The 27,525-nt window shown below is 41.3% G+C and overlaps 2 protein-coding genes and 1 pseudogene across 9 annotated transcripts; 1 reads left to right on the top strand and 2 right to left on the bottom strand.

The window, feature by feature from the left end:
- Positions 1 to 3,258: 3,258 nt before the first annotated feature.
- Positions 3,259 to 7,222, bottom strand: LOC149980051 (uncharacterized; annotated as a pseudogene). The gene is made up of 7 exons (XR_016483780.1): positions 7,095 to 7,222; positions 6,749 to 6,909; positions 6,329 to 6,430; positions 6,039 to 6,116; positions 4,325 to 4,432; positions 3,783 to 4,175; positions 3,259 to 3,578 (listed from the first exon to the last, which is right to left on the bottom strand). The product of XR_016483780.1 is annotated as an uncharacterized LOC149980051 (transcript).
- A 571-nt stretch (positions 7,223 to 7,793) lies between these two features.
- Positions 7,794 to 10,582, top strand: rangrf (RAN guanine nucleotide release factor). The gene is made up of 6 exons (XM_021618934.3): positions 7,794 to 7,934; positions 8,399 to 8,488; positions 8,601 to 8,717; positions 9,102 to 9,264; positions 9,681 to 9,775; positions 10,173 to 10,582. Exons 2-6 carry the CDS (start codon positions 8,409 to 8,411, stop codon positions 10,297 to 10,299), a joined length of 582 nt encoding a protein of 193 aa, XP_021474609.2. The 5' UTR covers positions 7,794 to 7,934; positions 8,399 to 8,408; the 3' UTR covers positions 10,300 to 10,582.
- Positions 10,583 to 12,008: 1,426 nt separating this feature from the next.
- On the bottom strand, positions 12,009 to 27,074 carry slc25a35 (solute carrier family 25 member 35). 7 transcript variants are annotated; one of them, XM_090187013.1, is made up of 6 exons: positions 23,381 to 24,168; positions 22,808 to 22,873; positions 20,925 to 21,077; positions 18,057 to 18,096; positions 14,589 to 14,723; positions 12,009 to 14,269 (listed from the first exon to the last, which is right to left on the bottom strand). In XM_090187013.1, the coding sequence occupies exons 1-5, from the start codon at positions 23,750 to 23,752 to the stop codon at positions 14,638 to 14,640; spliced, it is 717 nt and encodes a 238-aa protein (XP_090043139.1). In that variant the 5' UTR covers positions 23,753 to 24,168; the 3' UTR covers positions 12,009 to 14,269; positions 14,589 to 14,637. The 7 variants fall into 7 exon arrangements, 5 of the variants coding, with proteins under 5 accessions (XP_090043139.1, XP_021474610.2, XP_090043142.1 ...); XR_016483782.1 differs by having other exon boundaries at positions 13,467 to 14,269; positions 20,600 to 21,077; positions 23,381 to 24,038; XR_016483781.1 differs by lacking the exons at positions 12,009 to 14,269; positions 14,589 to 14,723 and adding exons at positions 16,938 to 17,474; positions 17,602 to 17,946 and having other exon boundaries at positions 23,381 to 24,047.
- Positions 27,075 to 27,525: the final 451 nt, after the last annotated feature.

Here is a 27,525-nt window from a genome sequence, read left to right on the forward strand (position 1 = left end):
TGGCAGCATCATGCTGTGGGGGTGTTTTTCAGCAGCAGGGACTGGGAGACTGGTCAGAATAGAGGGAAAGATGAATGGAGCAAAGTACAAAGAGATCATTGATGAAAACCTGCTCTAGGTCGCTCAGGACCTCAGACTGGGGTTAAGGTTCACCTTCGAACAGGACAACGACCCTAAGCACACAGCCAAGATAACGCAGGAGTGGCTTCGGGACAAGTCTCTGAATGTCCTTGAGTGGCCCAGCCAGAGGCCAGACATGAACCCGATCTAACATCTCTGGAGAGACTTGAAAATAGCTGTGCAGCAACGCTCCCCATCCAATCTCACAGAGCTTGAGAGGATCTGCAGAGAAGAATAGGAAAACTATACAGGTGTGCCAAGCTTGTAGCGTCATACCGAAGAAGACTCGAGGCTGTAATTGCTGCCAAAAGTCCTTCAACAAAGTACTGTGTAAAGTGCCTGAGTACTTATGTAAATGTGATATTTCAAATTTGTCTTTTTTATAAATGTTTTACCTGTTTTCGCTTTGTCATGATGGGGTATTGTGTGTAGATTGATAAGAAAAAAATAACCAATGTAATCAGTTTTAGAATAACTTTTTGGAATAAGTCAAGGGGTCTGAATACTTTCTGAATGCACTGTACATGCAATAAGGTGTTTTAAACAGTAACTCCTCTTTTTTTGGAAGTTGTAATGACTAATACTCCTTTTAAAAGGTGCAATATGCAGAAACCCCTCCGCCTTTTCCTGGTTGCTAAAATTCTAATAGTTTGCCTAATTTCAGTTTAGGTGAGAAAATAAGAGGTCATTGTGTAACGAGAATTATTGTACCATCTAAACCGCTGTAAAATATATTTTCCATAACCAAAAATATTGTATTTTCAGCTGGTGTACAAAACCGAAAGTTAAAGACGCAAAAACAAAATGTAAGAACCGAAAGCATAGAAATAGTGCACATAGAACAGATCTACCGTTTCTTAGACTTGGACAAAAAGTTACATATTGCAGCTTTAAATTGAGGTTGTTGAGCTCTCCATATAAGTTTGGGGGGTTCCTCCTCATTGTCTGTAGCTTCCCTGCTTGAACACACATGCCTAAACTAACCACAGCAGGTGGTACTGTCTATTGACATGCATAGACGTGTGGATGCAGAAGCTGTCAGAAAAAAGCACTTCAAAAGTAAAGAGGTGATATCAAGAGATTGTATCTCTATTTCCAGCACCTATTTAGTCACAAAATGACTGACTACACTAAGGTAAAGACTTGGCAGTGTCTCCACAGTACCCTCTGGTGTTAACAGAAGGGATGATCAACTTTCCAGGAAGTCTTTGGTGAAATTAAAACCCTGACTGGGATAGTAATAAAAAACGACAACAAGAGAATAACGTTTGAGGTGTGCATTTATTACAAGTCTATTGATGTGGTAATGCATTGGTACTGTACACCTTGACTCATACAGGTACATAAGCATGGTGATGGTGATGGCGCAGAGACAGTGGCCAAGACACAGACACCCACTCATCACTTATCCGAGGGAGTTGTCTTCTTCTTCGCCATATCTACTGGACATATAAAAGGAGAGCTTGTTATTCATTCAGATCCTCCTTTTAGTTCTTTCTCAGAAAGTTCATAATCACTCATGATGACAGTTTGTGACTAACCATAACGTACAGTGCCTTGCGAAAGTATTCGGCCCCCTTGAACTTTGTGATCTTTTGCCACATTTCAGGCTTCAAACATAAAGATATAAAACTGTATTTTTTTGTGAAGAATCAACAACAAGTGGGACACAATCATGAAGTGGAACGACATTTATTGGATATTTCAAACTTTTTTAACAAATCAAAAACTGAAAAATTGGGCGTGCAAAATTATTCCGCCCCTTTACTTTCAGTGCAACAAACTCTCTCCAGAAGTTCTGTGAGGATCTCTAAATGATCCAATGTTGACCTAAATGACTAATGATGATAAATACAATCCACCTGTGTGTAATCAAGTCTCCGTATAAATGCACCTGCACTGTGATAGTCTCAGAGGTCCGTTAAAAGCGCAGAGAGCATCATGAAGAACAAGGAACACACCAGGCAGGTCCGAGATACTGTTGTGAAGAAGTTTAAAGCCGGATTTGGATACAAAAAGATTTCCCAAGCTTTAAACATCCCAAGGAGCACTGTGCAAGCGATAATATTGAAATGGAAGGAGTATCAGACCACTGCAAATCTACCAAGAGCTGGCCGTCCCTCTAAACTTTCAGCTCATACAAGGAGAAGACTGATCAGAGATGCAGCCAAGAGGCCCATGATCACTCTGGATGAACTGCAGAGATCTACAGCTGAGGTGGGAGACTCTGTCCATAGGACAACAATCAGTCGTATATTGCACAAATCTGGCCTTTATGGAAGAGTGGCAAGAAGAAAGCCATTTCTTAAAGATATCCATAAAAAGTGTTGTTTAAAGTTTGCCACAAGCCACCTGGGAGACACACCAAACATGTGGAAGAAGGTGCTCTGGTCAGATGAAACAAAAATTGAACTTTTTGGCAACAATGCAAAACGTTATGTTTGGCGTAAAAGCAACACAGCTGAACACACCATCCCCACTGTCAAACATGGTGGTGGCAGCATCATGGTTTGGGCCTGCTTTTCTTCAGCAGGGACAGGGAAGATGGTTAAAATTGATGGGAAGATGGATGGAGCCAAATACAGGACCATTCTGGAAGAAAACCTGATGGAGTCTGCAAAAGACCTGAGACTGGGACAGAGATTTGTCTTCCAACAAGACAATGATCCAAAACATAAAGCAAAATCTTCAATGGAATGGTTCAAAAATAAACATATCCAGGTGTTAGAATGGCCAAGTCAAAGTCCAGACCTGAATCCAATCGAGAATCTGTGGAAAGAACTGAAAACTGCTGTTCACAAATGCTCTCCATCCAACCTCACTGAGCTCGAGCTGTTTTGCAAGGAGGAATGGGAAAAAATGTCACTCTCTCGATGTGCAAAACTGATAGAGACATACCCCAAGCGACTTACAGCTGTAATCGCAGCAAAAGGTGGCGCTACAAAGTATTAACTTAAGGGGGCTGAATAATTTTGCACGCCCAATTTTTCAGTTTTTGATTTGTTAAAAAAGTTTGAAATATCCAATAAATGTCGTTCCACTTCATGATTGTGTCCCACTTGTTGTTGATTCTTCACAAAAAAAGACAGTTTTATATCTTTATGTTTGAAGCCTGAAATGTGGCAAAAGGTCGCAAAGTTCAAGGGGGCCGAATACTTTCGCAAGGCACTGTATGTGTGCAGTAGACTGCAGTGTAGATAATAGCAAGTCTCATATCATGTTCATTACAGTGTCATATCATGTGTGCAACTCGCCTGTCTGTGACCACTTGCTTATCGATGCTGCGTATCCCCCACCACTGGAGGTACAGCTGCAATAGTTTAGCTTGGGGATGGTGTAATCCGTATTCTCCGTATCGTCATCCTCATCATCATCTTTGACTATGGATCTCCGAGCCAGGAGCACCTCTTTGTCTTCTCTGAAGTGGGCTTTCCTCAGCTGCTCAAAGCTGGGTCTCACTGTGAGAATGAATCAATCAATCAATCAATGCATGAATGATTTCAACAAGGTGATTGTCAGGTGAAAAGGCAGCAGATGAGATAAAATAGAACCCCAATGCGCTTAGCTTTCAACATCTACTCAATGCACAGGCAGGATGCATTTGGTGGTGATTATTCAACGCTGTGGAGTACTGTAATTGTGTACTTTTTTTATTTACTCACCGTAGAGATCTATGTCTGCACTCTCCTCTGTGGCCATAGCCTTTGCCTCTATTGCCTGCTTTGACGGGCCCATCATCCCGTGTTGTGAGGTGTCCTTAGGTTGGTCTAATTGGTTTCGGTTGGGATACTGATTTGAGGCGGATGAACTAAAGGCAAGCGTAGCAGTAAGAAACTGAAAGACATGCTGAATAAGAGTTTCCCGTAAAATCACACAATCCTCTTGGGCCTTATAGCATAGGGTACTGATAACGTCTAGATGTGTTTGTGTCTGAATATATTTCTGTGTGTTCTCACTTCTTCCCAGGCTTCAGAGGAGACCACGGAGGCTGGCTGTAAGAGGTGCTGGTAGTGCTGTGGCTGGGTCCTGCCTCATCCCTGAGGGACAGGGACTGCCTAAAGGAGAGGACAGAAGCACACAAGATAGGTCATTAGAGGGAGAGAGGGAGAGGGAGGGAGAGAGAGAGGGAGATGGACACAGAATGGTCTATGCCAATAATACCCTTTCACTTGCATTTGCACCTAGTAAATAGGCCAACAGTTACCATGCCACAGAGGCAGTGAACCCATCATCTGCCTTCATCCAGGGGTTGTCTGTGTAGGGAGGCTGAGTGGCCATAATACTCATCTCATCCCAGCTCTGGCTCTTCTTCCTGAGAAATAATATTAGGTCAGATTAGGAATAATAAACCAATCAACCATGTGGACATTATTGTTTAAAAAAAATGTTTTAGACAAAGCCTGATGCTATTAGCGGTGGCATGGCATCTTAGGTGTTCTCCAATCAATGTAATTCCCCATTGCAATGAAGGGACACTTTGCCTGACTGTGTTTGACATACAGTACCAGTCAAAAGTTTGGACACAACTACTCATTCTAGGGGTTTTTGTTAATTTGTACTATTTTCTACATTGTAGAATAAAAGTGAAGACATCAAAACTATGAGACATGGAATCATGTCGTAACCAAAAAAGTGATATACAAATCAAAATATATTTTAGAATTTAGATTCTTCAAAGTAGCCACCCTTTGCCTTGATGACAGCTTTGCACACTCTTGGCATTGTCTCAATCCGCTTCACCTGGAATGCTTTTCTAACAGTCTTGAAGTAGTTCCCACATATGCTGAGCACTTGTGGCTGATTTTCCTTCACTCTGTGTTCCAACTCTTCCCAAACCAGGTTGGGTGATTGTGGAGGCCAGGTCATCTGATGCAGCAATCCATCACTCTCTTTCTTGGTCAAATAGTCCTTACACAGCCTGGATGTGTGTTTTGGGTCATTATCTTGTTGAAAAACAAATAATAATCCCACTAAGCGCAAACCAGATGGGATGGCGTATTGCTGCAGAATGCTATGGTAGCCATGCTGGTTAAGTGTGCCTTCTAAATAAATCACTGACAGTGTTACCAGTAAAGCATCCCCACACCATCACACCTCCTTCTCCATGCTTCACGGTGAGAGCCACACATGCGGAGATCATCCGTTCACCTACTCAACGTCTCACAAAGACGGAGTGGTTGTAAGCAAAAATATCACATTTCCACTGGTCCAATGTCCATTGCTGGTGTCTCTTGACCCAAGCAAGTCTCTTCTTATTATTGGTGCCCTTTAGTAGTGGTTTCTTTGCAGCAATTGAACCATGAAGGTCTGATTCACACAGTCTCCTCTGAACAGTTGATGTTGAGATGTGTCTGTTACTTGAACTCTGTGAAAATTTTATCTGGGCTGCAATCTGAGGTCAGTTAAGTCTAATGAACTTATCCTCTGCAGCAGAGGTAACTCTGGGTCTTCCTTTCCTGTGGCAGTCCTCATGAGAGCCCGTTTCATCAAAGCGCTTGTTGGTTTTTGCGACTGCACTTGAAGAAACGTTCAAAGTTCTTGAAATATTCCGCATTGACTGACCTTCATGTCTTGAAGTAATAATGGACTGTCGTTTCTCTTTGCTTATTTGACCTGTTCTTGCCATAATATGGACTTGGTCTTTTACCAAATAGGGCTCTTCTGTATACCACCTCTACCTTGTCACAACACAACTGATTGGCTCAAATGCATTAAGAAGGAAAGAAATTCCACAAATTCACTTTTAACAAGGCACACCTGTTAATTGATATGCATTCCAGATGACTACCTCATGATGCTGGTTGAGAGAATGCCAATAGTGTGCAAAGCTGTCATCAAGGCAAAGGGTGGCTACTGTACATCAAGACAGATACAGCATATCTGATGCATAACATGCAATGTTCTTTCTGTCCTCTTACCTCTTACTCATACACAGACATATCTGTTCTCCTGATGTACTGGTGCCTGCACCTCCATCCAACATGGTGACACTACACCTGAAGAGGAGGAGGAGGAAGAGGAAGAAGAGGAAGAGGGGGAGGAGGAGGAAGAAGAAGAAGAAAAATGTCTATTGTCCACAGTGAAGTGAGATTTGTCTTTTTACTTAATTCACTGAAGATGATTGATCAATGAATTGTAGGTGCAATGGCAGTATGTCCACTATGGATATCAATTTCTCTATATACCTCCATCATTCTGATCTACTCACAGATGAGGCCCAGGTTTGACATCCTTTCTCCCTGGCACAGGCATCAGCCAGGAGTGACAGCTAGTGGCTAGGATGTTGCCCTCGTCCCATCTCTGTCTCTTCCTGAAACATAGGCAAGGGCCACAGAGTTATAAAACCTAGATGGCGCACCTTCTTGTATCTTCTTGATTTTATATCTCAGAACAGGGGAGAGCAGAATATAATTAGGCCTATTAAGAATGGTGGAAATACAGTGCACAAGGTTCAAGCAAACCTTTCAGGCATGAAACAGATGGATAACAAAAGCTTGTTGATATTGAATGTAGTAAATGTAAGTAAACCAATGTGCAATGCACCCATCCTCTGTCACTGAGGAATAATACGGGAGGAAATCAAATAAGGGGGAAATAAAAAAGGAACTGCAAATAAAAAGGACCTCACCGAAATTTAGAACTGTTACAATCTTTCTGTGTTTCCGTCACCCCAGAGCTGATGCTGGTCCTGAGGATGCCTTTGAGGGGCATGCTTGGGTCGGATAGTGATGCTGAGTTGGAACCAAGGCTGAGGTGGCACTGCAGCTGGGTCAGGGGCACTGGGGAGGACTGAAACAGAATAGAATATATACTTTGTCTATTTTTTGTATTCTGCCCGACTCAACCGTCGCCGTCCCAGTCCCCGTCACCCCAAATACACATGTATGTTGAGAGCCACATAGCCAGCCACAGAGCAGCACCCCTGGTTGTAGAGTAGTTTTAGGGGTTAAAGGCACAATGGCCGGAGATGGTACCTGGCAGTGCAGGGGGCAGTCGGGATTGTGAACTAAAAGCTCTGGTTCATCAGATGGATGAGAATTCTTCAGAATGCCTCTCAGGGGCATCAATGATGATCCAGAGCCAGAGTTTGTCATTGCATGTAACACCTATAGATGAGAGTCTGAGACTGAACTTCAGTTGGAAATTGTATTGTGTCAAAAATTAACATTTGAAATGGTTGCATTGATGACAAAGTCTGTTAGACTCTTCCATCAGTCAAAAGTGGTGTCCCTATGCCTCCCTATGATATCTACCTATGCTAGATATAGACCATGTTGAGGTAGAAAAACGTCTGACAAACATAATTTGAGTTTTTTTTTGCATAATCATCACTGTTGATTTCAGAAGATATTTGCCATTCACTTACCTCATTCGGTTGATGGCCACTTCCCTCCCGCGTTAAAATGGATAATTGATTGATTTGATCTCAACAAAAAGCTTGTTTATTGTCACAATGACTGAGCCATGAAATTCTGTAGTGACGAAATAGAAGGGTTGTGATGTAATAAAGAAAGTACGGAGAAATTGAAGTTTTACTGCTTTTTTATGTACTTTATCTGCTGTAGTCTCCTTGGTTTTGGGTACCGTGATTTCTTCTCAAGAATACACTTGCAAAAGAAGAACATTTATATTTGAGACCATTTATGTGACGTTCGCTAGATGGCAGTACCTTTCAGGCCATTACGTCGCGAGGACAGATTATTTTCTGGCTTTACGTGTCTGTTTTCAGTATTTACTTCCGCCAATAAAAATGGCAGCGTTGTAGCTCTTCGTGTTGTGTTTTTGTGTTGTCTTAAGTGCTTACAAAAACTCAGGTAGGTTGATACAAGTTACAAGTTTTGATTAATTGTAAAAATGAATACCAGTGGTGTATTCGGATGTATAATGGATATCTCAACGACTTAAATTGTTGTGTATTGTGTATTGTAATGGAACTGAGAGTCATGATCACGTGCTAACACAGCATATGGATATGTGCAAAACTGCTGCAGTAATGCATATTTTTTATTTGCAATATTTATTTCTCGCTGGTATGAAAGATAAGGAGCATATCAGCATATGTTTCAAAAACTGTTTCACAAGCAATAATTATTGACGTTTCTTAACGTTAAAACACAGCATCGGAAACCGTAAGCGAAGCTAACTGCTGAAAACGCTACAGATAAGGGTTTTCAAGAGCTAAATAAAAATGCTGATGATGTGCCATCCCTCATAAGTCCCTAATGAGCCCGCCCCATAAGTATCTAATTTAGTGCCCTGTCCATTGTATTTCCCCTAGTTCCTCCAGAATGAAGAACGCTACAGTGGGTCGTCCTCTATTTGGAGGGGCCCTGTCAGCCACCATCCCGCACAGTGCCAAAGACATCAGGTGAGACTAAATATCATGAACACATTTCTATGGGCAACTCTGTCAGCTGCGGAGGGAAAGCTGAACTGTCTCAAGAGCACATTTACCCCCTCCCTCCCTTGTATATGAGCAGTGAGTTGAGGGAGATTCCAGACAACCAGGAGGTTTTTGCCCACGATCACAATGACCAGAGCATCATCGTGGAACTACTAGAGTTACAGAGCCATGTCCAGAATGGAGACGCTGCTAGGTATGCACCAAAATGGTGGTGTGAGTGCATTCCAAATGGGACCCTATTCTCTTTATAGTTGACACAACTTTTGAGACCAAGGTTCATAGGGCTCTGGTCAAAAGTAGTGCACTATATGTAGAAGAGGGCTATTTAGGAGGAATCCTGTGTGTTTTTGCAGTGATTGACTTGGGCAGGAGCTCACTGGAACTGAGTACTGGCACCTCACATTTTCTAGGTTTTGAGTTCCTGCACGTCTTTATAGATTTTAGCTCAAAAGTATTGTGGCGTTCCTCCACCTATATATGAACAGTACCAGCACATATTTCAGTCCAAGTCAAGCATTGCAATAGGAAGTGCTCACTGCTCAGCCTCCCCATTCTTAACGTACCCTTTGACCTTTAGGTACCACTTTGAGGATGTAGCAGGGAGCAACAAGGCATCGGCCCCAGGGACATCAGAGGTCAGGGCTGTGGTGGCCTTGCCCAAGTCAGACCTCTCCCTGGAGGGGTGCAGCTCTGCCTTTCTGCTCACTGGAACACAGTGTGTGGCCAAGTTCAATGAGGAAGTACGTCTGTCTGTTTCTTTCTTAGTTTTGAAAATGTATTTATTCTTAGTAAAATTGTAACCTTGTTTTTTGAAAGGGAAAGTAAGTGCACCGTGACCTCAGACTGACAATCTCACCTGCAGCCTCACGTGTCCATTCACAACCCTTTGCACAAACAGTAATGCCCATTCACCTTGATAGTCATGTGTCCTATGCACAAGAGGATTTATAGCCTAGTCTTTTCAGGAAATGCACAAGTGCTAGTCCTTTCCTTGTCACAGTCAGAATGGTCATGTCAATTGCAGTTATATAGTCTGAAACCATGTGGAGGTTTATGGCATTCACCTCAACTGTTGGTTAATTGTATTTGAACTGTTCCAGCTCTGGTTCCTTTTTATTTAGATTTGTATCTTGTTTTGTTGCATTCCTTCCTCCAGGCCAAAAATACAGTGACCATTCACCTTGGCCTGTTCCGACTACCACAGTTCTCTACAGATGTTCTAGTGACCTTCAACGACCCCCTCAGCATAAGGTGAGGTTATACAGGGTGTTTGTCCCAAGTGGCACCGTATTCCCTATATAGTGCACTACTTTTGAACAGTGCCCATAGGGGACTCCTGTCTATCCCTGGTGTTTTGTGAAATAGAAGACTTTAAATATAATTTCACAAAATCATTTTTTTTTGTGTCATATATGGATAAAGCATAGGTAGAGCATAGTCTAGGCTAAAGGTACTATGGCAAAAGGTGTTATGTTATTTTATATTAATATAAATTAAACTGAAAACAGGGTATCAATGTTTTCATTATAACATAACTACTATTACAGATGCTATTACCATGGTATTACCACTTTTTCCTAAGCTGCCTGTTAAGCGCTACTCCTTTTCACTAACCTCTCCCATCCCCCTCTCCTCTCTGCCCTCCCAGCCCTGGCAGCAGCAGTGCAGTGGGGATGGGAGGAGAGCAGCAGGAGGACACAGAGCCATGGACGCTACAGGACTTCCAGCGTTTACTGCAGTCTCTCAGACTACACAACCCAGACGTGTTTGGGTAGAAGAGGGCTTCAGGTCCAGCCCACCACACCGCTTCAACAGACATTGCCATTACACTCATCTCCAATCTTTTTGTTCTCTCAGACGGACAAAATGTAATATACTGGTCACAGTAAAAACCACTCAAGATTGCGCTTTGGTTTTGTTTGTCTTCTCATGGTATCATTTGTGTTTACTTAAATTGTATGAACTTAGCTTATGCTGAACAAAAATATAAATGCAACATGTAAAGTGTTGGTCCCATGTTTCATGAGCTGAAATAAAAGATCCCAGAAATGTTCCATATGCACAATCTTATCTCACAAATTTGTTTACATACCTGTTAGTGAGCATTTCTCCTATGCCAAGATAATCCATCCACCTGACAGGTGTGGCATATCAAGAAGCTGATTAAACAGCATTAGCATTGCACAGGTGCACCTTGTACTGGGGACAAAAGGCCTATCTAAATGTGCAGTTTTGTCACACAACACTGCCACAGATTGTCTCTAGTTTTGAGGGAGTGTGCAATTGGCATGCTGACTGCAGGAATGTCCACCAGAGCAGTTGCCAGAGAATTGACTGTTAATTTCTCTACCATAAGCTGCCTCCAATAGAGAATTTTGCAGTACATCCAACCGGCCTCATCATGCCAACCCAGGACCTCCACACCCAGCTTCTGCGGGATGGTCTGAGACGAGTCACCCGGACAGCTGATGAAACTGGGTTTGCACAACAGAAGAATTTCTGCACAAACTCTGTTTGACTGGACTGCAGTTCAGCGTTGTAACCGACTTCAGTGGGCTAATGCTCACCTTCGATGGCCGCTGGAGAAGTGTGCTCTTGATGGATGAATCCCGGTTTCAACTGTACCGGGCAGATGTCAGACCGCGTGTATAGAGTCATGTGGGCGAGCAGTTTGCTGATGTCAATGTTGTGAACAGGGTGCCCATGGTGGCGGTGGGGTTATGTTATGGGCAGGCATAGGCTACGTACAACGAACACAATTGCATTTTATCGATGGCAATTTGAATTCACAGAGATACCGTGACGAGATCCTGAGATCCATTGTCATGCCATTCATCCACCTCTGTCACCTCGTGTTTTAGCATGATAATGCACTGCCCCGTGCCGCAAGGATCTGTACACAATTCCTGGAAGCTGAAAATGTCAGTTCTTCCATTGCCTGCACACTCACCAAACATGTCACCCGTTGAGCATGTTTGGGATGCTCTGGATCGATGTGTATGACAGCATGTTCCAGTTTCCACCATGCAACTTCGCACAGCCATTGAAGAGTAGTGGAACAAAATTCCACAGGCCACAGTCAACAGCCTGATCAACTCTATGCGAAGGAGATGTGTCGCTCTGCATGGGGCAATCGGTGGTCACACACCAGATACTGACTGATTTTCTGATCCACGCCCCAACCTTTTCTATCTATTCCCAGTCATGTGAAATCCATAGATTAGGGCCTGATGAATTTATTTCAATTGACTGATTTCCTTATATGAACTGTAACTCTGTAAAATCTTATAAATTGTTGCATGTTGCGTTAATATTTTTGTTCAATTTGAATCCGAAGTCTGAGCATTCACTACAAGCTCAAAATCAGTGAAGTTGCAACCTTTTCACTTTGCCATTTTTTTTCACTTGTCATCTCCTTGGCAATGGAAAACAACCAATGTTTAACTGCTACCCTTGAAAAGGAAATATTTCCATTTGACAGCAATTACAAGTATTATTATTTATTCATTTTTTTGGGGGGGGGGGGCTGTTTTGCATCCTACAAAATTACATTACATGGCACTGCATATGGCTGTGTAACAAACCAATATCAGAATCACGTTAGTAAATAAATATCCTCCAGCGATTGGATCTACACAAGACAATTAATACATTCATTAGAGAGATCAAAATGAATCAAAATGCCTGTAATGGATGTACAGCAATTAAATAACCCAGCTGTGTCAAGTAAGCAGACCCAATGTACAATATTAGTCAACCTTAGAATCAATAGAAGCAGTAAGCTATACATCCAGAGAGCAATTTTACAGTAAGGCAAGCGGTATGAACAAATCCCACTATACTTTATAAAAATAAACTCCTGTCTAATTTCTGCAGTAAATTAAATCATTACATCTACTCTGGAGGTCGATTTTTTTCTATATTAATACTGTGCTGAGATTGTTCATGTACTTTTGAAGAAGTCTTGCCTAATCTGTAGATGTTCTAATTCTCTGTAAATTAAATTGTGTAGTAAGAGGTTTCCTAGTACTCAAGCTACATAAATTCACAGCAGTCAGTAACTTGGATGAGGTAAGGACGTTATCATTAGTACAAGTGGAGGAAGCTTGTGGTGAACATTCTGCAGAAGAATTGGGAATTATTCTGACTCAGAAACATCTTCCTATTCGTATTGGATGGATAAACTATTCTGCTGCATACCACAACGTGTCAGCCCCCACAGCAGCCTATTGTTACCTCATTGTGCTTCCGAGATCAGAAACCAGTTTGAATTAGATTCTTATTGGAGTGTAGAACCTTTGCTCTATTGTTACCTCATTGTGCTTCCGAGATCAGAAACCAGTTTGAATTAGATTCTTATTGGAGTGTAGAACCTTTGCTCTAGTTAAAAAAAAGTTTACACACAAAAGTAAACTCCTCCACTATTGACATATATCTCAAGACCAAATGCATAAGCCTGGTCCCAGATCTGTTTACGCTGTATAGTCAATGGCCATAGGAGTTGGCAAGACTGAACAAACAGATCTGGGATCAGGCTACAAACTCATTAAATGAGGGATCATTTAACCTGTGAACTGACCTGTGGCTTAATGAGTCTTTATCTTTAGACCTGACTGCGTCCATGTTCAGGGTCACCTACATTGCAGTCACGCACCACATCCCAACTCCTGGATGTCAGTAACCGCATTGAATTCTGATGCCTGGCACAAGATGGAGTGTTGGAACATAACTAATGTAATTACAGTTAACGAAAATGTACGCTTAATCCAGTATAAACTCATGTATAGAATTTGTTATACAAGAGACAAATTTCACAAATTCTACATGACAACAGTAGAGTCATGTCTCAAGTGTAAAACTAACATGGGCTTAATAATCCAAGCCTTCTGGGAGTGCTAGGTCCAAAAGTTATGGGCGGAGTTAGACAGTTGGCTGTCAGAGGTTTTACAATGTAAATGCTTTTAATCTGTCTATCTGCATATTTCAAGACGTGGCATATTAGGGTGCGGTGAGATACTCAAACAGGGTGGACCATACTTTTCTCGTCAATGATTTTGAAAAAACTTCTCCTCAAAAACTGTAAATCAAATGATCCTCCATCACTATGACAGTGGATGAATCAAATGTATTATGTAAATATTCAAAAGGTGTGGGCTACGGATAAAAATAGAACAGTGCAATTTGAGACCATATGGCAGAATGCTACAAGCACTGGAATGTTCCAGGGGATGAAGGATGGGGGGGGAGTGTGGTTGAGACATACGTGATGCGCATGGTTGCAGTGTGAACACGTGGGCCTGAGCAGGTGTGATGCCATTTATGTTTGATGAAATTTGTGTGTGTCTGTTTGTATTTTGTTTATGTATGGTTGTTATTGTTTGAGAAAAATATACAAATAAAACCATACAAAAAAAGTATCATTCTAATGCCCGACTGCAATGTAGATGACGTGGCAATCATTGGTTAATTTAGTTGCAGCGCAACTGCTTTGTAGATGGCCTGGAACGCGACCATTCCCTTTCCTGATACTATCTGTGTTGCTGGCAGAGTAGAGATTGCCCTGCCTGCCGGCTACTATCTGTGCTGCTGCCAGAGCTTCCTCAGTTCATCCCAGAACAGTAGAGACAGGATGGTGTGTGGCCCCAGACGGAAGTAGGATGCACCCAGGCCTTTGTAGAGCCCTGTCACACCCTCCATCTTCAGTGTCTTCGAGAAGCAGTCCCCAAAACCTTTATAGAGCTCTCCCTGGAAATTAGAGTATATCCAGAGCCATGTTAGAGAGTAGTACAATTACATTAAGACAATTCATGTGGCAAACAGTGGGTCAACTTGGGTCCCTTTTACCAATACTCTAGACCTGCAGGAATGTTAATTTTCATATTTTTCTCAACACACCCTTTCCCTCGTGAGAGTTTTTTTCCAGAGCCACTTGGCAGCACAGTGACAGCATACATTTTTAGTATGTGATCACTGCGGTAATAGAACCCAGGACCTTGGTGTTGCTAGTGCCATGCTCTTACCAACTGAGCCACACAGGAAGGACCATGTAAAGTAAGCCACTGACCTTGCCTGTATGATCCACAGGTTGGTTGTAGAGCCGTGTGCTGACCACGTCAAAGGGTGTCATGGCTGCCACCACCACCACACTGCTGATCATCCCTGCGCACAGAGCCACCAGCCAGCTGCCCTCTGGGAACACCTGCCGGGGGGAGAGAAAAGGGTAACTTAGTGAGGTATGCTTAGAGCTGGTTTCCCGAAAAACAACTTATAGGACGTGTCCCAGACAGTGGAAAATCTCTACTGTAAGTACCTTTTAGTCCAGGACTAGGATTTTATCAGTGTCTAAGGAACCATCTCTTAATGGTCTGACAGCCAGTATCCAGCTGTTAACATAGCAGATCATTTGATATGTCTAAAATAATAAAAAACGAGATTGATGCAGTGTTCTTCTGTAACATTAAACTTCTGTTAACTACTTAGTTTAAATGGAGCTGAATAATGACATAGGTAGTCATTTATTCCCCACCAAACAGAGTTATGTAAACACTATGTAACTGGTGAAATATTATGAATGGTGTCAAATGTCACAAAATGAACAGAGAACACCGTACCAAATACAGAGCACTGCTGTGGTAACCATAAGGTTGTAGTACATTAAGTACAGTATTTACAAATGGGCACAATGGGAAATGACAAATGTCCATCTAAAAGAACCCATGAGCACCAACATGTGAAGTTCATAGGTTTCAAATGAAAGCTAAGAGGCCAACATTTTTAGAAACTAGGGCATATATACAGTGCATACTGTAAAAACTGTTAAATCCCCATGGATTGATGAGAAATTGAAAAATGGTATGGTTGAGAGGGATGAGGCAAAAGGAATGGCAAATAAGTCTGGCTGAAAATTGAAAATTAAATACATACATCTCTTTTACATAAGTATTCACACCCCTGAGTCAATGCTTGTCAATACGTTAGAAGTAATGGGGTCTGAATATTTTCCGAATGCACTGTCATTCTGAATCCAAACATTACACTGTTGTTTTGTATGTCCATTTGAGGTTTACTGTACTTTTCACCACATTTGTTGATAATGAAATCAGAAAATACTCTGGATACATTCAGTAACATGATAAAAAAAATCCTGGAAATGTGGGGTGTGTGAAACATGAGACAACAAAAGTACAAGTGTTTGAGTGAGAGGACTAACTGGTGTCTCCAGGTGACTACACATCTCTCCAAAGTGTGCACAGTACCTAAGTAATTTCTATGCACTTTTATGACTCAAAGAGTAATTAACTATAAATTGCTTTTTTATGACCTGAGTTTTTTTTAATATGAAGTACACATTTGGACTCAGCTGTTTGGCTTGCTTGTATGACATTTATTATAATCCTCAACGTCTCATCTTTCAAAATACATAGTCCTCTTAATTTTCAGCATTTCGCTCACTCAGACAACAAAAAAGTTGCCTAATTAGTTGGATGGGGGCAACTTCTTGTTGCGTGCGGTGCTCAAATTCAGGACGGCTGTCATTCAAAACCCATAGTGCTGTGAAGGAGACCTGAGCTCTGACATTTATAGCATGTTACTGTACAGCCACTGCGGTCCAATTAAGGAGCTGATCAGTGGGCAAATCTGTCATTTTCAACCTGCATACGAGTGTAAAGGGTTAGAGTTTTTGGAAAACGTGGTTGCAAAAGAGATTTTGTAATTCTGTCACCAATCTTTACATCTGCACAGTTCTTCCAGTAAATGTGTTTTTGTGACATTTGTGTACATTTGTCAACGCAGTCCTTATATGGTTTGCGAAAAGTTGTGTTTTCCATTTAACCAGGTAGGCTAGTTGAGAACAAGTTATCATTTGCAACTGCGACCTGGCCAAGATGAAGCATAGCAATTCGACAGACAGTTACACATGGACTAAACAAAAGTCATTAATACAGTAGAACAAAATAAAACAAAAAGTCTATATACAGTTTAAATCAATGGTTTTTGTTTGGCATACATTTTAAAGTGAAAACTCGGAGTCAACGAGTAACTCCGTTATCGTGGAACTGCCCAAATACCTCTGTCCTCTATGATATAAGACACAACATCTGTGTTATAAATGTGGAGTTTGTACTGGCAACAAACTACCAACATTCATGGGGCATTGGCCTAATGATGGAATAGGTCGACAGAGACAAAGATATGGATCTATGCCTACTTCTCTCTCAGAAATTAGATTTAGCAGGTGTAAGTGTTTCTTCCATCCCTCTACTCGAACCAGGGACACTCTGCACATATCAACATCCCATGAAGCATCGTTACCGATCGCGCCACAAAAGGCCCTTGCAGATCAAGTGAAACAACTACTTCAAGGTCTAAGAGCGAAAAATGTAACTCCATATACAATATTTTAATAACAATATTGATTTAAATAATTGTTTATTTAGTGGCACCACAAATGTGAATTAATATTTACAAAACAATTTACTAAACAAAATGTTTGCAGATGTCAGACCATAATACATTTACTTTGTATAGAACTTTTCAATACAATATTTTTTTCATACATTTATGTACAATAAAAACAAATCATAGGTAAACTAACAATATTGTAGACTTGATGCTAAATACAGATTTATTTTTGCTTTAGTGTGTGTGTCCATCAACCACTTAGTTATGTTAGGAAGTTTGCCATCTTTAAGAGCAGCCCTTGTAACTTCACCCCAACTTCTCTTATCCCCAGAACACAGTAACTTAAGAACATGTGTTTTGACATTTTTGGGAAATGTTAGTGATTTAAAAAAAAAATATATAAATACAACCCTAGCAGGGCCCCAAGTCCCATGGGGGCGTCCTCTAGGGCATGGATTTTCTCCCCAGCAAAGGCCAGCATGATTTCACTCACATGGTGAAATTAATTTCCACCGATGTTCAGTAAAGGAGTTGGGAGCAGTGAAACCTGTGTCAACAAAAGAAAGAAAAGATTAATTTACATACAATTACCAAAAAACATTAAAAATGTTCAGCTGTAGTGTAATAAGCATGCACACATGTTTATGAAGAAAATAATTTGTGCATAGGCATACCTCGTCACAAAGGCCACTCGGGTCCTCATTGAAGAAGAAGGGCAAGAGCTGTGGTCTCGAGTCCTACTAAAGCAATGATCTTACTACATTTGCTAATTTTATTACAAAATACATATTTTTAATATACTATGTATTGGCTACATTAGAGAAAGGTAAGGAACAAGTGCAAATACCTGTGTGCCTCTTCTGTACTGTCCTTCAGGGACTGCCGAAATAGCAGGATGATATCCTCACCCCTGGCTCACCTCTAACTCTGCTATCATTTTGCCACTAGCCTTACGGAGTCCTTTACATTTTATTTTTGTCTATATCCATTCCATGGATTTGATTCATTTTTGAGAATATCTGAAAAGATTATTAGCATACACGTGTGCAAATTAAGTTCAGTTTGTTTTTGACTGGCATGTAGGTTAAATGTACACTTCAAATGCAGCTGTCCTACAACAAATCCTTACCTTCTTCTTGATCCCAATTGCATTGTGTCCATGTTCTGTTCTATAAGAATTTCAAAAGGAAGAGAAAATGTGTCAAAGAACAGTTGAGGTCAGAAGTTTACATACACTTAGGTTGGAGTCATTAAAAGTCATTTTTCAACTACTCCACAAATTTCTTGTTAAACTATAGTTTTGGCAAGTCGGTTAGGACATCTACTTTGAGCATGACAAGTAATGTTTCCAACAATTGTTTACATAGAATATTTCACTGTATCACAATTCCAGTGGGTCAGAAGTTTACATACACTAAGTTGACTGTGCCTTTTAAACAGCTTGGAAAATGTCATGACTTTAGAAGCTTCTGATACTCAAATTATGTCAATTAGACTCAATTGGAGATGTACTTGTGGATGCATTTTAAGGCCTACCTTCAAACTCAGTGCCTCTTTGCTTGACATCATGTGAAAAAAATCAAAAGAAATCAGAAGAAAAATTGAAGACCTCCACAAGTCTGGTTCATCCTTGGGAGCAATTTCCAAACGCCTGAAGGTACCACGGTCATCTGTACAAACAATAGCACGCAAGTATAAACACCATGGGACCACACAGCCGTCATACCGCTCAGGAAGGAGACGCGTTCTGTCTCCTAGAGATGAACGTACTTTGGTGAGAAAAGTGCAAATGAATCCCAGAACAACAGCAAAGGACCTTGAAGATGCTGGAGGAAACAGGTACAAAAGTATCTATATCCACAGTAAAACGAGTCCCTATATCAACATAACCTGAAAGGCCGCTCAGCAAGAAGAAGCCACTGCTCCAAAACCGCCATAAAAAAGCCAGACTACAGTTTGCAACTGCACATGGGGACAAAGATTGTACTTTTTGGAGAAATGTCCTCTGGTCTGATGAAACAAAAATAGAACCATTTGGCCATAATGACCATCGTTATGTTTGGAGGAAAAAGGGGGAAGCTTGCAAGCCGAAGAACACCATCCCAACCATGAAGCACAGGGGTGGCAGCATCATGTTGTTGGGGTTCTTTGCTGCAGGAGGTACTGATGCACTTCACAAAATAGATGGCATCATGAGGGAGGAAAATTATGTGGATATATTGAAGCATCATCAAGACATCAGTCAAGAGGTTAAAGCTTGATCGCAAATGGGTCTTCCAAATGGACAATGACCCCAAGCATACTTCCAAAGTTGTTCCAAAATGGCTTAAGGACAGCAAAAGCAAGGTATTGGAGTGCCCATCACAAAGCCCTGACCTCGATCCTATAGAAAATGTGTGCAGAACTGAAAAATTGTGTACGAGCAAGGAGGCCTACAAACGTGACTCAGTTACACCAGCTCTGTCAAGAGGAATGGGCCAAAACGCAACAAACTTATTGTGGGAAGCTTGTGGAAGGCTACCCGAAACATTTGACCCAAGTTTAAAATTGTTTAAGGCAATACTACCACATACTAATTGAGTGTATGTAAACTTCTGATCCACTGGTAATGGGATGAAAGAAAAGCTGAAATAAATCATTCTCTACTATTATTCTAACATTTCACATTCTTAAAATAGGTGGTCATCCTAACTGACCTAAAACAGGGAATTTTTACTAGTATTAAATGTCAGGAATTGTGAAAAACAGAGTTTAAATGTATTTGGCTATGGTGTATGTAAACTTCAACTGTGTATATATATTAAATTAATATTTAAAGAAATGTCATCGACAAACTTGAATGCAAAATAGAACATATCGGAGAAAGCACTAGCCAATACAGTACTGCCATACAGTAAAAGTACTGCCATTCAGGCCTAATATCACATTTCAAGCTATTTTTATACACAAATTGTTCAATATTTTATCAGGCTGACTTGAAAGATTATACACAACATTTTGCTGCGTGACAATACTGTGTTTGGATTCTGAAGGGCATGCATTCATACAAAAGAGCTAGTAGTCACTGTATTAATACCATTTTGCATTTGAATCCAATCTGTAGCTACCATCTAAGCTATTAATTTCCCTCCACAAGGGGGCATACATGTAACGTTTCCAAAACGGGATAGTATTGTACATAGGAATGCTATGTCCCCTTATGAGTTCATAATAGTATTGCATGCTGTAGCATTCTATATAAAGAGGAAGCCCTCCGTTGTCCAATTCAGTTCATTGTAACATCTCGGCTGGACAGGTCACCGTCCTTAGTAGGCTAGCTAAAAAAAAATGCAACAAGATAAAGTGTTGGCTAGCTAGCTAACGTCAACAAAGCTAACATTAGCTAGTTCATGCTCACATGAGAATTGCTCTAGATTGGAAACTTACGTTAATATAATGAGTGTAAAGCCATGTTGGCTTTATGGAAACGATATACAATATGGGACAGAATATAGTTCAGGAAATAATACAAACCTAGTCCGGCCCAGTAAGGACAACTAGCTAACTAGCGTGACAGCTATAGTAACGTTAAGGAAGCTATTCACAGAAGACCATAATGGTCGTCGTCATTCATTGGTATTTTATATAAATTATTTCGATACATATTCAGAGCCAAACATCAACCCAGCTTACCTTTTTAAACTGTTGTCGCATTCAAACTTGGCGCGAACGTTTTCAGTTGTGAAGTTCCCCCGAAGAACTCCAGCAACAATGGGGGTTCCTCGATGAACCCACATCCTAAGAAGTTCTTCGAATAACCTTTTTGGTGCTGTTTTTCATTGCCAAGAACCTTAAGGTTCTTAGAAGAACTCCAGTTGAACCCCTAATTTTTAGAGTGTACTACCACACAAATCTTGGCATCACAGGACCAAATCTTGCCTGCTCGCTGGACAGCTACTCAATTTAGAATATGTTAACAGTCTGTCCCAAGAGAATGATCTTAACAACCCGTCCTAACCTGTAGGTCGAGGACAAGCTCCTTGGAGGCAGCGAAGGAGTAGAGTTGAGCAGCTGACCCCACGCTGACCCTGGGTACAGCTGCACTGGAGCCCCTCCACAGACCTAGGATACCATGCTGCTTGTGGATCGCTGCCAGAGCATGGACCATCCCCTGAGAGAGAGGGAAGGATGGAGGGGTAGAGGGGTGAGCGATGGAGGGGTAGAAGGACAGATGGAGGAGTAAGATGTAGAAATGGATGGAAGGGGTGAGTACAGTAGTTACGATGTACAGTGCCTTGCGAAAGTATTCGGCCCCCTTGAACTTTGTGACCTTTTGCCACATTTCAGGCTTCAAACATAAAGATATAAAACTGTATTTTTTTTGTGAAGAATCAACAACAAGTGGGACACAATCATGAAGTGGAATGACATTTATTGGATATTTCAAACTTTAACAAATCAAAAACTGAAAAATTGGGCGTGCAAAATTATTCAGCCCCTTTACTATCAGTGCAGCAAACACTCTCCAGAAGTTCAGTGAGGATCTCTGAATGATCCAATGTTGACCTAAATGACTAATGATGATAAATACAATCCACCTGTGTGTAATCAAGCCTCCATATAAATGCACCTGCACTGTGATAGTCTCAGAGGTCCGTTAAAAGCGCAGAGAGCAGTTTAAAGCCGGATTTGGATACAAAAAGATTTCCCAAGCTTTAAACATCCCAAGGAGCACTGTGCAAGCGATAATATTGAAATGGAAGGAGTATCAGACCACTGCAAATCTACCAAGACCTGGCCGTCCCTCTAAACTTTCAGCTCATACAAGGAGAAGACTGATCAGAGATGCAGCCAAGAGGCCCATGATCACCCTGGATGAACTACAAAGATCTACAGCTGAGGTGGGAGACTCTGTCCATAGGACAACAATCAGTCGTATATTGCACAAATCTGGCCTTTATGGAAGAGTGGCAAGAAGAAAGCCATTTCTTAGATATCCATAAAAAGTGTTGTTTAAAGTTTGCCACAAGCCACCTGGGAGACACACCAAACATGTGGAAGAAGGTGCTCTGGTCAGATGAAACCAAAATTGAACTTTTTGGCAACAATGCAAAACGTTATGTTTGGCGTAAAAGCAACACAGCTCATTACCCTGACACACCATCCCCACTGTCAAACATGGTGGTGGCAGCATCCTGGTTTGGGCCTGCTTTTCTTCAGCAGGGACAGGGAAGATGGTTAAATTGATGGGAAGATGGATGGAGCCAAATACAGGACCATTCTGGAAGAAAACCTGATGGAGTCTGCAAAAGACCTGAGACTGGGACAGAGATTTGTCTTCCAACAAGACAATGATCCAAAACATAAAGCAAAATCTACAATGGAATGGTTCAAAAATAAACATATCCAGTTGTTAGAATGGCCAAGTCAAAGTCCAGACCTGAATCCAATCGAGAATCTGTGGAAAGAGCTGAACTGCTGTTCACAAATGCTCTCCATCCAACCTCACTGAGCTCGAGCTGTTTTGCAAGGAGGAATGGGAAAAATGTTCAGTCTCTCGATGTGCAAAACTGATAGAGACATACCCCAAGCGACTTACAGCTGTAATCGCAGCAAAAGGTGGCGCTACAAAGTATTAACTTAAGGGGGCTGAATAATTTTGCACGCCCAATTTTTCAGTTTTTGATTTGTTAAAAAAGTTTGAAATATCCAATAAATGTCGTTCCACTTCATGATTGTGTCCCACTTGTTGATTCTTCACAAAAAAATACAGTTTTATATCTTTGTTTGAAGCCTGAAATGTGGCAAAAGGTCGCAAAGTTCAAGGGGGCCGAATACTTTCGCAAGGCACTGTATATGAACATTTGACAAACATTATTTGATTGGACGACTACACTTTACCTGATGTTGATACTGATGTCCAACAGCTATAGAGGAAGTGGCCTGACTCTGAATGTGAGTCTTCACCTGAGTGATGGAAAGAACAGGAATGTCAAGCCTTCACTCATCTCACCAACTGTCCTCAAGTCTAGAGCAGTGGTTGCAGGTGGTACACGATTTTAATATTTTTTACTAATATTTCTCTTTTTTTTAAACAGATGGGAGTATTAAATGGTAGTATAAGCTATTTTACATGACTAAACAATGCAAATTGTGTATAATAATATAAAACAATAGTATTTTAATCTGTTACATAAAATTGACCAAATTAGACCAGCAAGCTGCGACTCCGCGAATGGTGGTCCTCAAGAGTTTTTGACAGTGATTTGGTGGAACCCGGAAGGGAAACGGTTGGGAACCGCTGGTCTGGAGGCTACACCACTGACAACGTCATGCTGATATTGGGGATGTTTTCAGCATTAAAAACTACAGGGCAGACATCCAAATGCACCTGTATACGGAACGGTCACTCACTAGCCATAAATGTAAACACACAAATTATCATCCGTGATGCGGAGCATGCGCAATACTCACCAAGTAGATGGGACTTCCCATCACTGCCCCCACTACTCCAGCGGCAGCCCCTGCTACTGTGGTTTTAGCAGCACTAACCCTCCCGTCCGTGTGGATGTATCCAGATGACTCAATGATTGAATACGATCCAAGCCGAACTCCATTCATGAAAAACTGATAGACAAGTCCCGGTACCAACCCTTTCTGTAAACCAGCTAGTCCATCTACTTTGCCGATAGTGTAAAAAGCGTGGAAAACGTTACGGTAGTAAATCTGGTAGGTCCCCCGGTTTTTGAGCTCTCCTTGTAATTGCATTCGAGTTTTGACAACCTCCAGTGGGTTAGTGAACAGGCAAGCTCCGCAGGCAGCTGCCCCGCTCAATATAAAATCCATTGCTAAATGGGCTCGACCTTAGCTAAATTAAATTCGGTATATGAAAGATATGTAGAACTCCAAATCGCCGGTTCTAAGCAAAAATCTGTCAAAATCCCAAGGTCACAGACTACTGCGGGACGATAATAAATAATCGGTCGCGCCCTAAAAATAGTTTGTATGTTCCATTGTGGTTATTTCTACTCAGTATGCCTTCCTCCCGTCTGTCCTTTAAACTGTGTCCTTGTCATGTTCATCAGCTGTTTGTCAGCTAATCAGGACCAGCGCGCACATATCACGTGTGCAATGTGCTGATGAATTCATCCAAAGCCTTGGCTTGTCTTCTTGGCCAATGAAAACGCCGAGTTAAGCACATCCTTCATCCGGCTTCTTTTGATTGGACGATCAGAGCACAATGTAGAGGACCGTTGGCCAACCTGGAATCAGGGGTAGACGTAACATAGGGCGGATTTGATTATACTGATCTGGAGGACACTCATCTATCACCGGTGATGTAAACGGGCAAAAGCAGTGAGCGCCCTTCCACATCGAACAGTAATCTGTGCCTCTCGGTCATGTCGACAGACAGCATGGTGTATCATCAAGAAACATACAACATCTCTTTTCCATAAAATTTTTGAGTTTTTAAACTAGGTTTCATTTTGGAAGGCAGATAAAGGCATGTTAAAGCACAGATTTCTACTAACCTACTCCACCTACATAATTAAGACGATTTTGCCGTGGGCTTTGAACAGGGCACCTGGCTCACGCCTGGGAGGCAGTCCGGTTCCAAAACTATTACAATCAACTTTTACTGGGTGCAAAACACGCCTACCCGGGGCCCTGGCCAGATGAGTTGAATCCCTCACTGTAAATCGTAATCGTATTAATTTGTTGATGTCCATCATCCATTTTGATATATTACAAATTACTATATGTAAACAAAAACAAAGGGAAGCAAGCACTGCTGAGGTACACAATAGTAGATTTTGCCAGACAGACGGTGCTCTTTGGAAAAAGGGGTAAATTGGTCATCAAAAGGAAAGGAGGACCGAGGCACTTTTTGATATAATTAATTAAAATGCCTTCATTTTTGTGGCAATGTTCAATGGAAACAAAGTTTAAAAACTCTGACCCGTTTCGGCTGCATGGCCTTCGTCAGGCAGTACAAAGATATAATACATGTCCTCTTTTGAAAAGCTTTTTCCAATCAACCCTAATTTGAAGAGGGAGTGGTTACATAATTCGTTGGACAACACCTAGTAAGCAATACTATACACATTAAAAAGTGAAATACTGTAGATGTGTTGTAAAAAAAAAATGCATCTCAAGGCTAGAAGCATCAGAACCCCTAGAAAGGTAGTTCTAACCTTGGGGCAGCAGGTAACACAACTTCGGCAGACACATTTTTATCTCACTGAAGTTTCTAGCCACATCTCTAAACTAGCTAATTGGGAAGGGCTCGTGAGGGCCCTGCGTTGTTTTACTGTGCATTCAGAAAGTATTCAGACCCCTTGACTTTTCCACGGTTTGTTACATTACAGCCTTATTCTAAAAGTGATTCAAGTGTTCCCCCCCCCATCAATCTACACACAACACCCTATAATGACAAAGCAAAGCAAGGTTTGTAATTCTGTGTGCAATTTTTACATTTTCTATTAATCACATTTACATAAGTATTCAGACTAAGTACTTTGTTAAAGCACCTTTGGCAGCAATTGCAGCCTCGAGCATTCTTGGTATGACACTACAAGCTTGGCACACCTGTATTTGGGGAGTTTCTCCCATTCTTCTCAAGCACTGTCCGATTGGATGGGAAGCGTCGCTTCACAACTATTTTCAGGTCTTATCCAGAGATGTTCGATCGGGTTCAAGTCCGGGCTCTGGCAGGGCCACTCTTGCAGTCTTGGCTGTGTGCTTAGGTTTTTTTTCCTGTTGGAAGGTGAACCTTCCCCCCAGTCTGAGGTCCTGGGGCACTCTGGATAAGGTTTCCACAAGGATCTCTCTGTACTTTTCTCCATTCATCTTTCCCTCGATCCTGACTAGTCTCCGTCCCTGCTGCTGAAAAACATCCCCGCAGCATGATGCTGCCACCACCATGCTTCACCGTAGGGATGGTGCCAGGTTTCCTCCAGACATGACACTTGACATTCAGGCCAAAAAGTTGGTTTAATCAGACCAGAGAATCTTGTTTCTCATGGTTTGAGAGACCTTTCGGTTCATTTTGGCAAACTCCAAGGGGGCTGTCATGTGCATTTTACTGATAAGTGGCTTCTGTCTGGCCACTCTACCATAAAAGCCTGATTGCTGGTTTCTTAGTTTTGCTGGGCGGCCAGCTGTAGGAAGAGTCTTGGTGGTTCCAATCTTCTTCCATTTAAGAATGACTGTATTCTTGGGGACCTTCAATGCTGCAGACATTTTTTGGTACCCTTCCCCAGAGCTGTGCCTCGACACAATCCTGTCTCAGAGCTCTATGGACAATTCTTACAGATATTTCTGTTTTTAATTTTTAGTACATTTTCAAAAATGTCTAACAACCTGTTTTCACTTTGTTATTATGGGGTACTGTGTTTTATTTATTCCACTTTAGAATAACAAAATGTGGAAAAAGGCAAAGGGTCTGAATACTTTCTGAATGCACTGTAAATGCCAAAGAATGGGACATGTAGCTGTTCAATGTAAAGGAATCAAAAAGTGTGCAAAATGTGGAGGAGAACATGATTACGGTGAATGTGGGAGAAATTTAAAAGTTAAGTGTTGTAATTGTGAGGGTGAACATAGCAGAAAGTTTCACTGGAACTTTGTCAATATTATAATTGCAAAACAACATGAAGTTAAGGCCACCAAAAGTAGAGAAGACATGATGAGGAATAAAAATCCAGATAGAAGTGGGTCTTCTTAGGAATTGTTTAATCCAATTGATCTTGAAAGTATTATTTAAGGTAGTAAAGTCCAGAAAATTCAGTGTTCATTACAACAGTTTTCCTAATGTAATGGGTACGGTTTCTCCACAGAAAGTTGAAAAGCATCTGGTCTATCTCCTTGCTTATTTTACTGTCAAGATATAAAGATAAAGCGCCATGTTAGTCTAGAGATATACCTTCAGCCTTAAGAGGGGCTATTGAGGACGACTCTCACTGCTCGACATACGTCATCAATTTGGGCACCAGGCGTGTCCGTATAGCCTCTTCCTGCTGATGGTTTGTCGAGACTGATTGTTTGTACGGTAGTGGCTACCAAGTTCAGCTCCATCTAGTTTTCGCGTTGGGGATAACATTGTTGACAACTGTAGCATTTTAGCTAAGCCTTTTCCTAAAAGTGATCCGCTTGAATGCGCCCATTGGGGTTCACTCGCAATGCCAAACAAGACGGAAGAGACCTGTGTGAAGCTAGCCAAAATAGTTTAATTTGCGGTTCGCCTTCAAAATAAAGGTCCCCATTGAAATAAATTCAAACTAGATAATGCTAAGCAAAGGTCGGAATGTTGTAATATAAATTAAACATAAAAGACAATAACATTTTAATTTGACAAAAAAAAGGTTAAAAAAAATCAGTTGATATAGCATTGTGGACTAACCCTAAAAAAGCGACTTCTCATTTTGAAAATGACCTATGTGGCGTCGATATGAGTCAAAAACATTTATTCTAGTGTCAAAATGGACAACAAGGTGTAAATAGACAAATGTTGTAGTCAGTCTCGACCAAAATTGAGATTTGTGATAGGAAAAAAAATGTCACGGATTGATGGGTACCATAACAATTTTCATTGGGACCTGATCTTAATGCCCATGGTC

The sequence above is a fragment of the Oncorhynchus mykiss genome, chromosome 10, assembly GCF_057628025.1.
Source record: "Oncorhynchus mykiss isolate SJ-2025 chromosome 10, ASM5762802v1, whole genome shotgun sequence".
Taxonomy (NCBI): domain Eukaryota; kingdom Metazoa; phylum Chordata; class Actinopteri; order Salmoniformes; family Salmonidae; genus Oncorhynchus; species Oncorhynchus mykiss.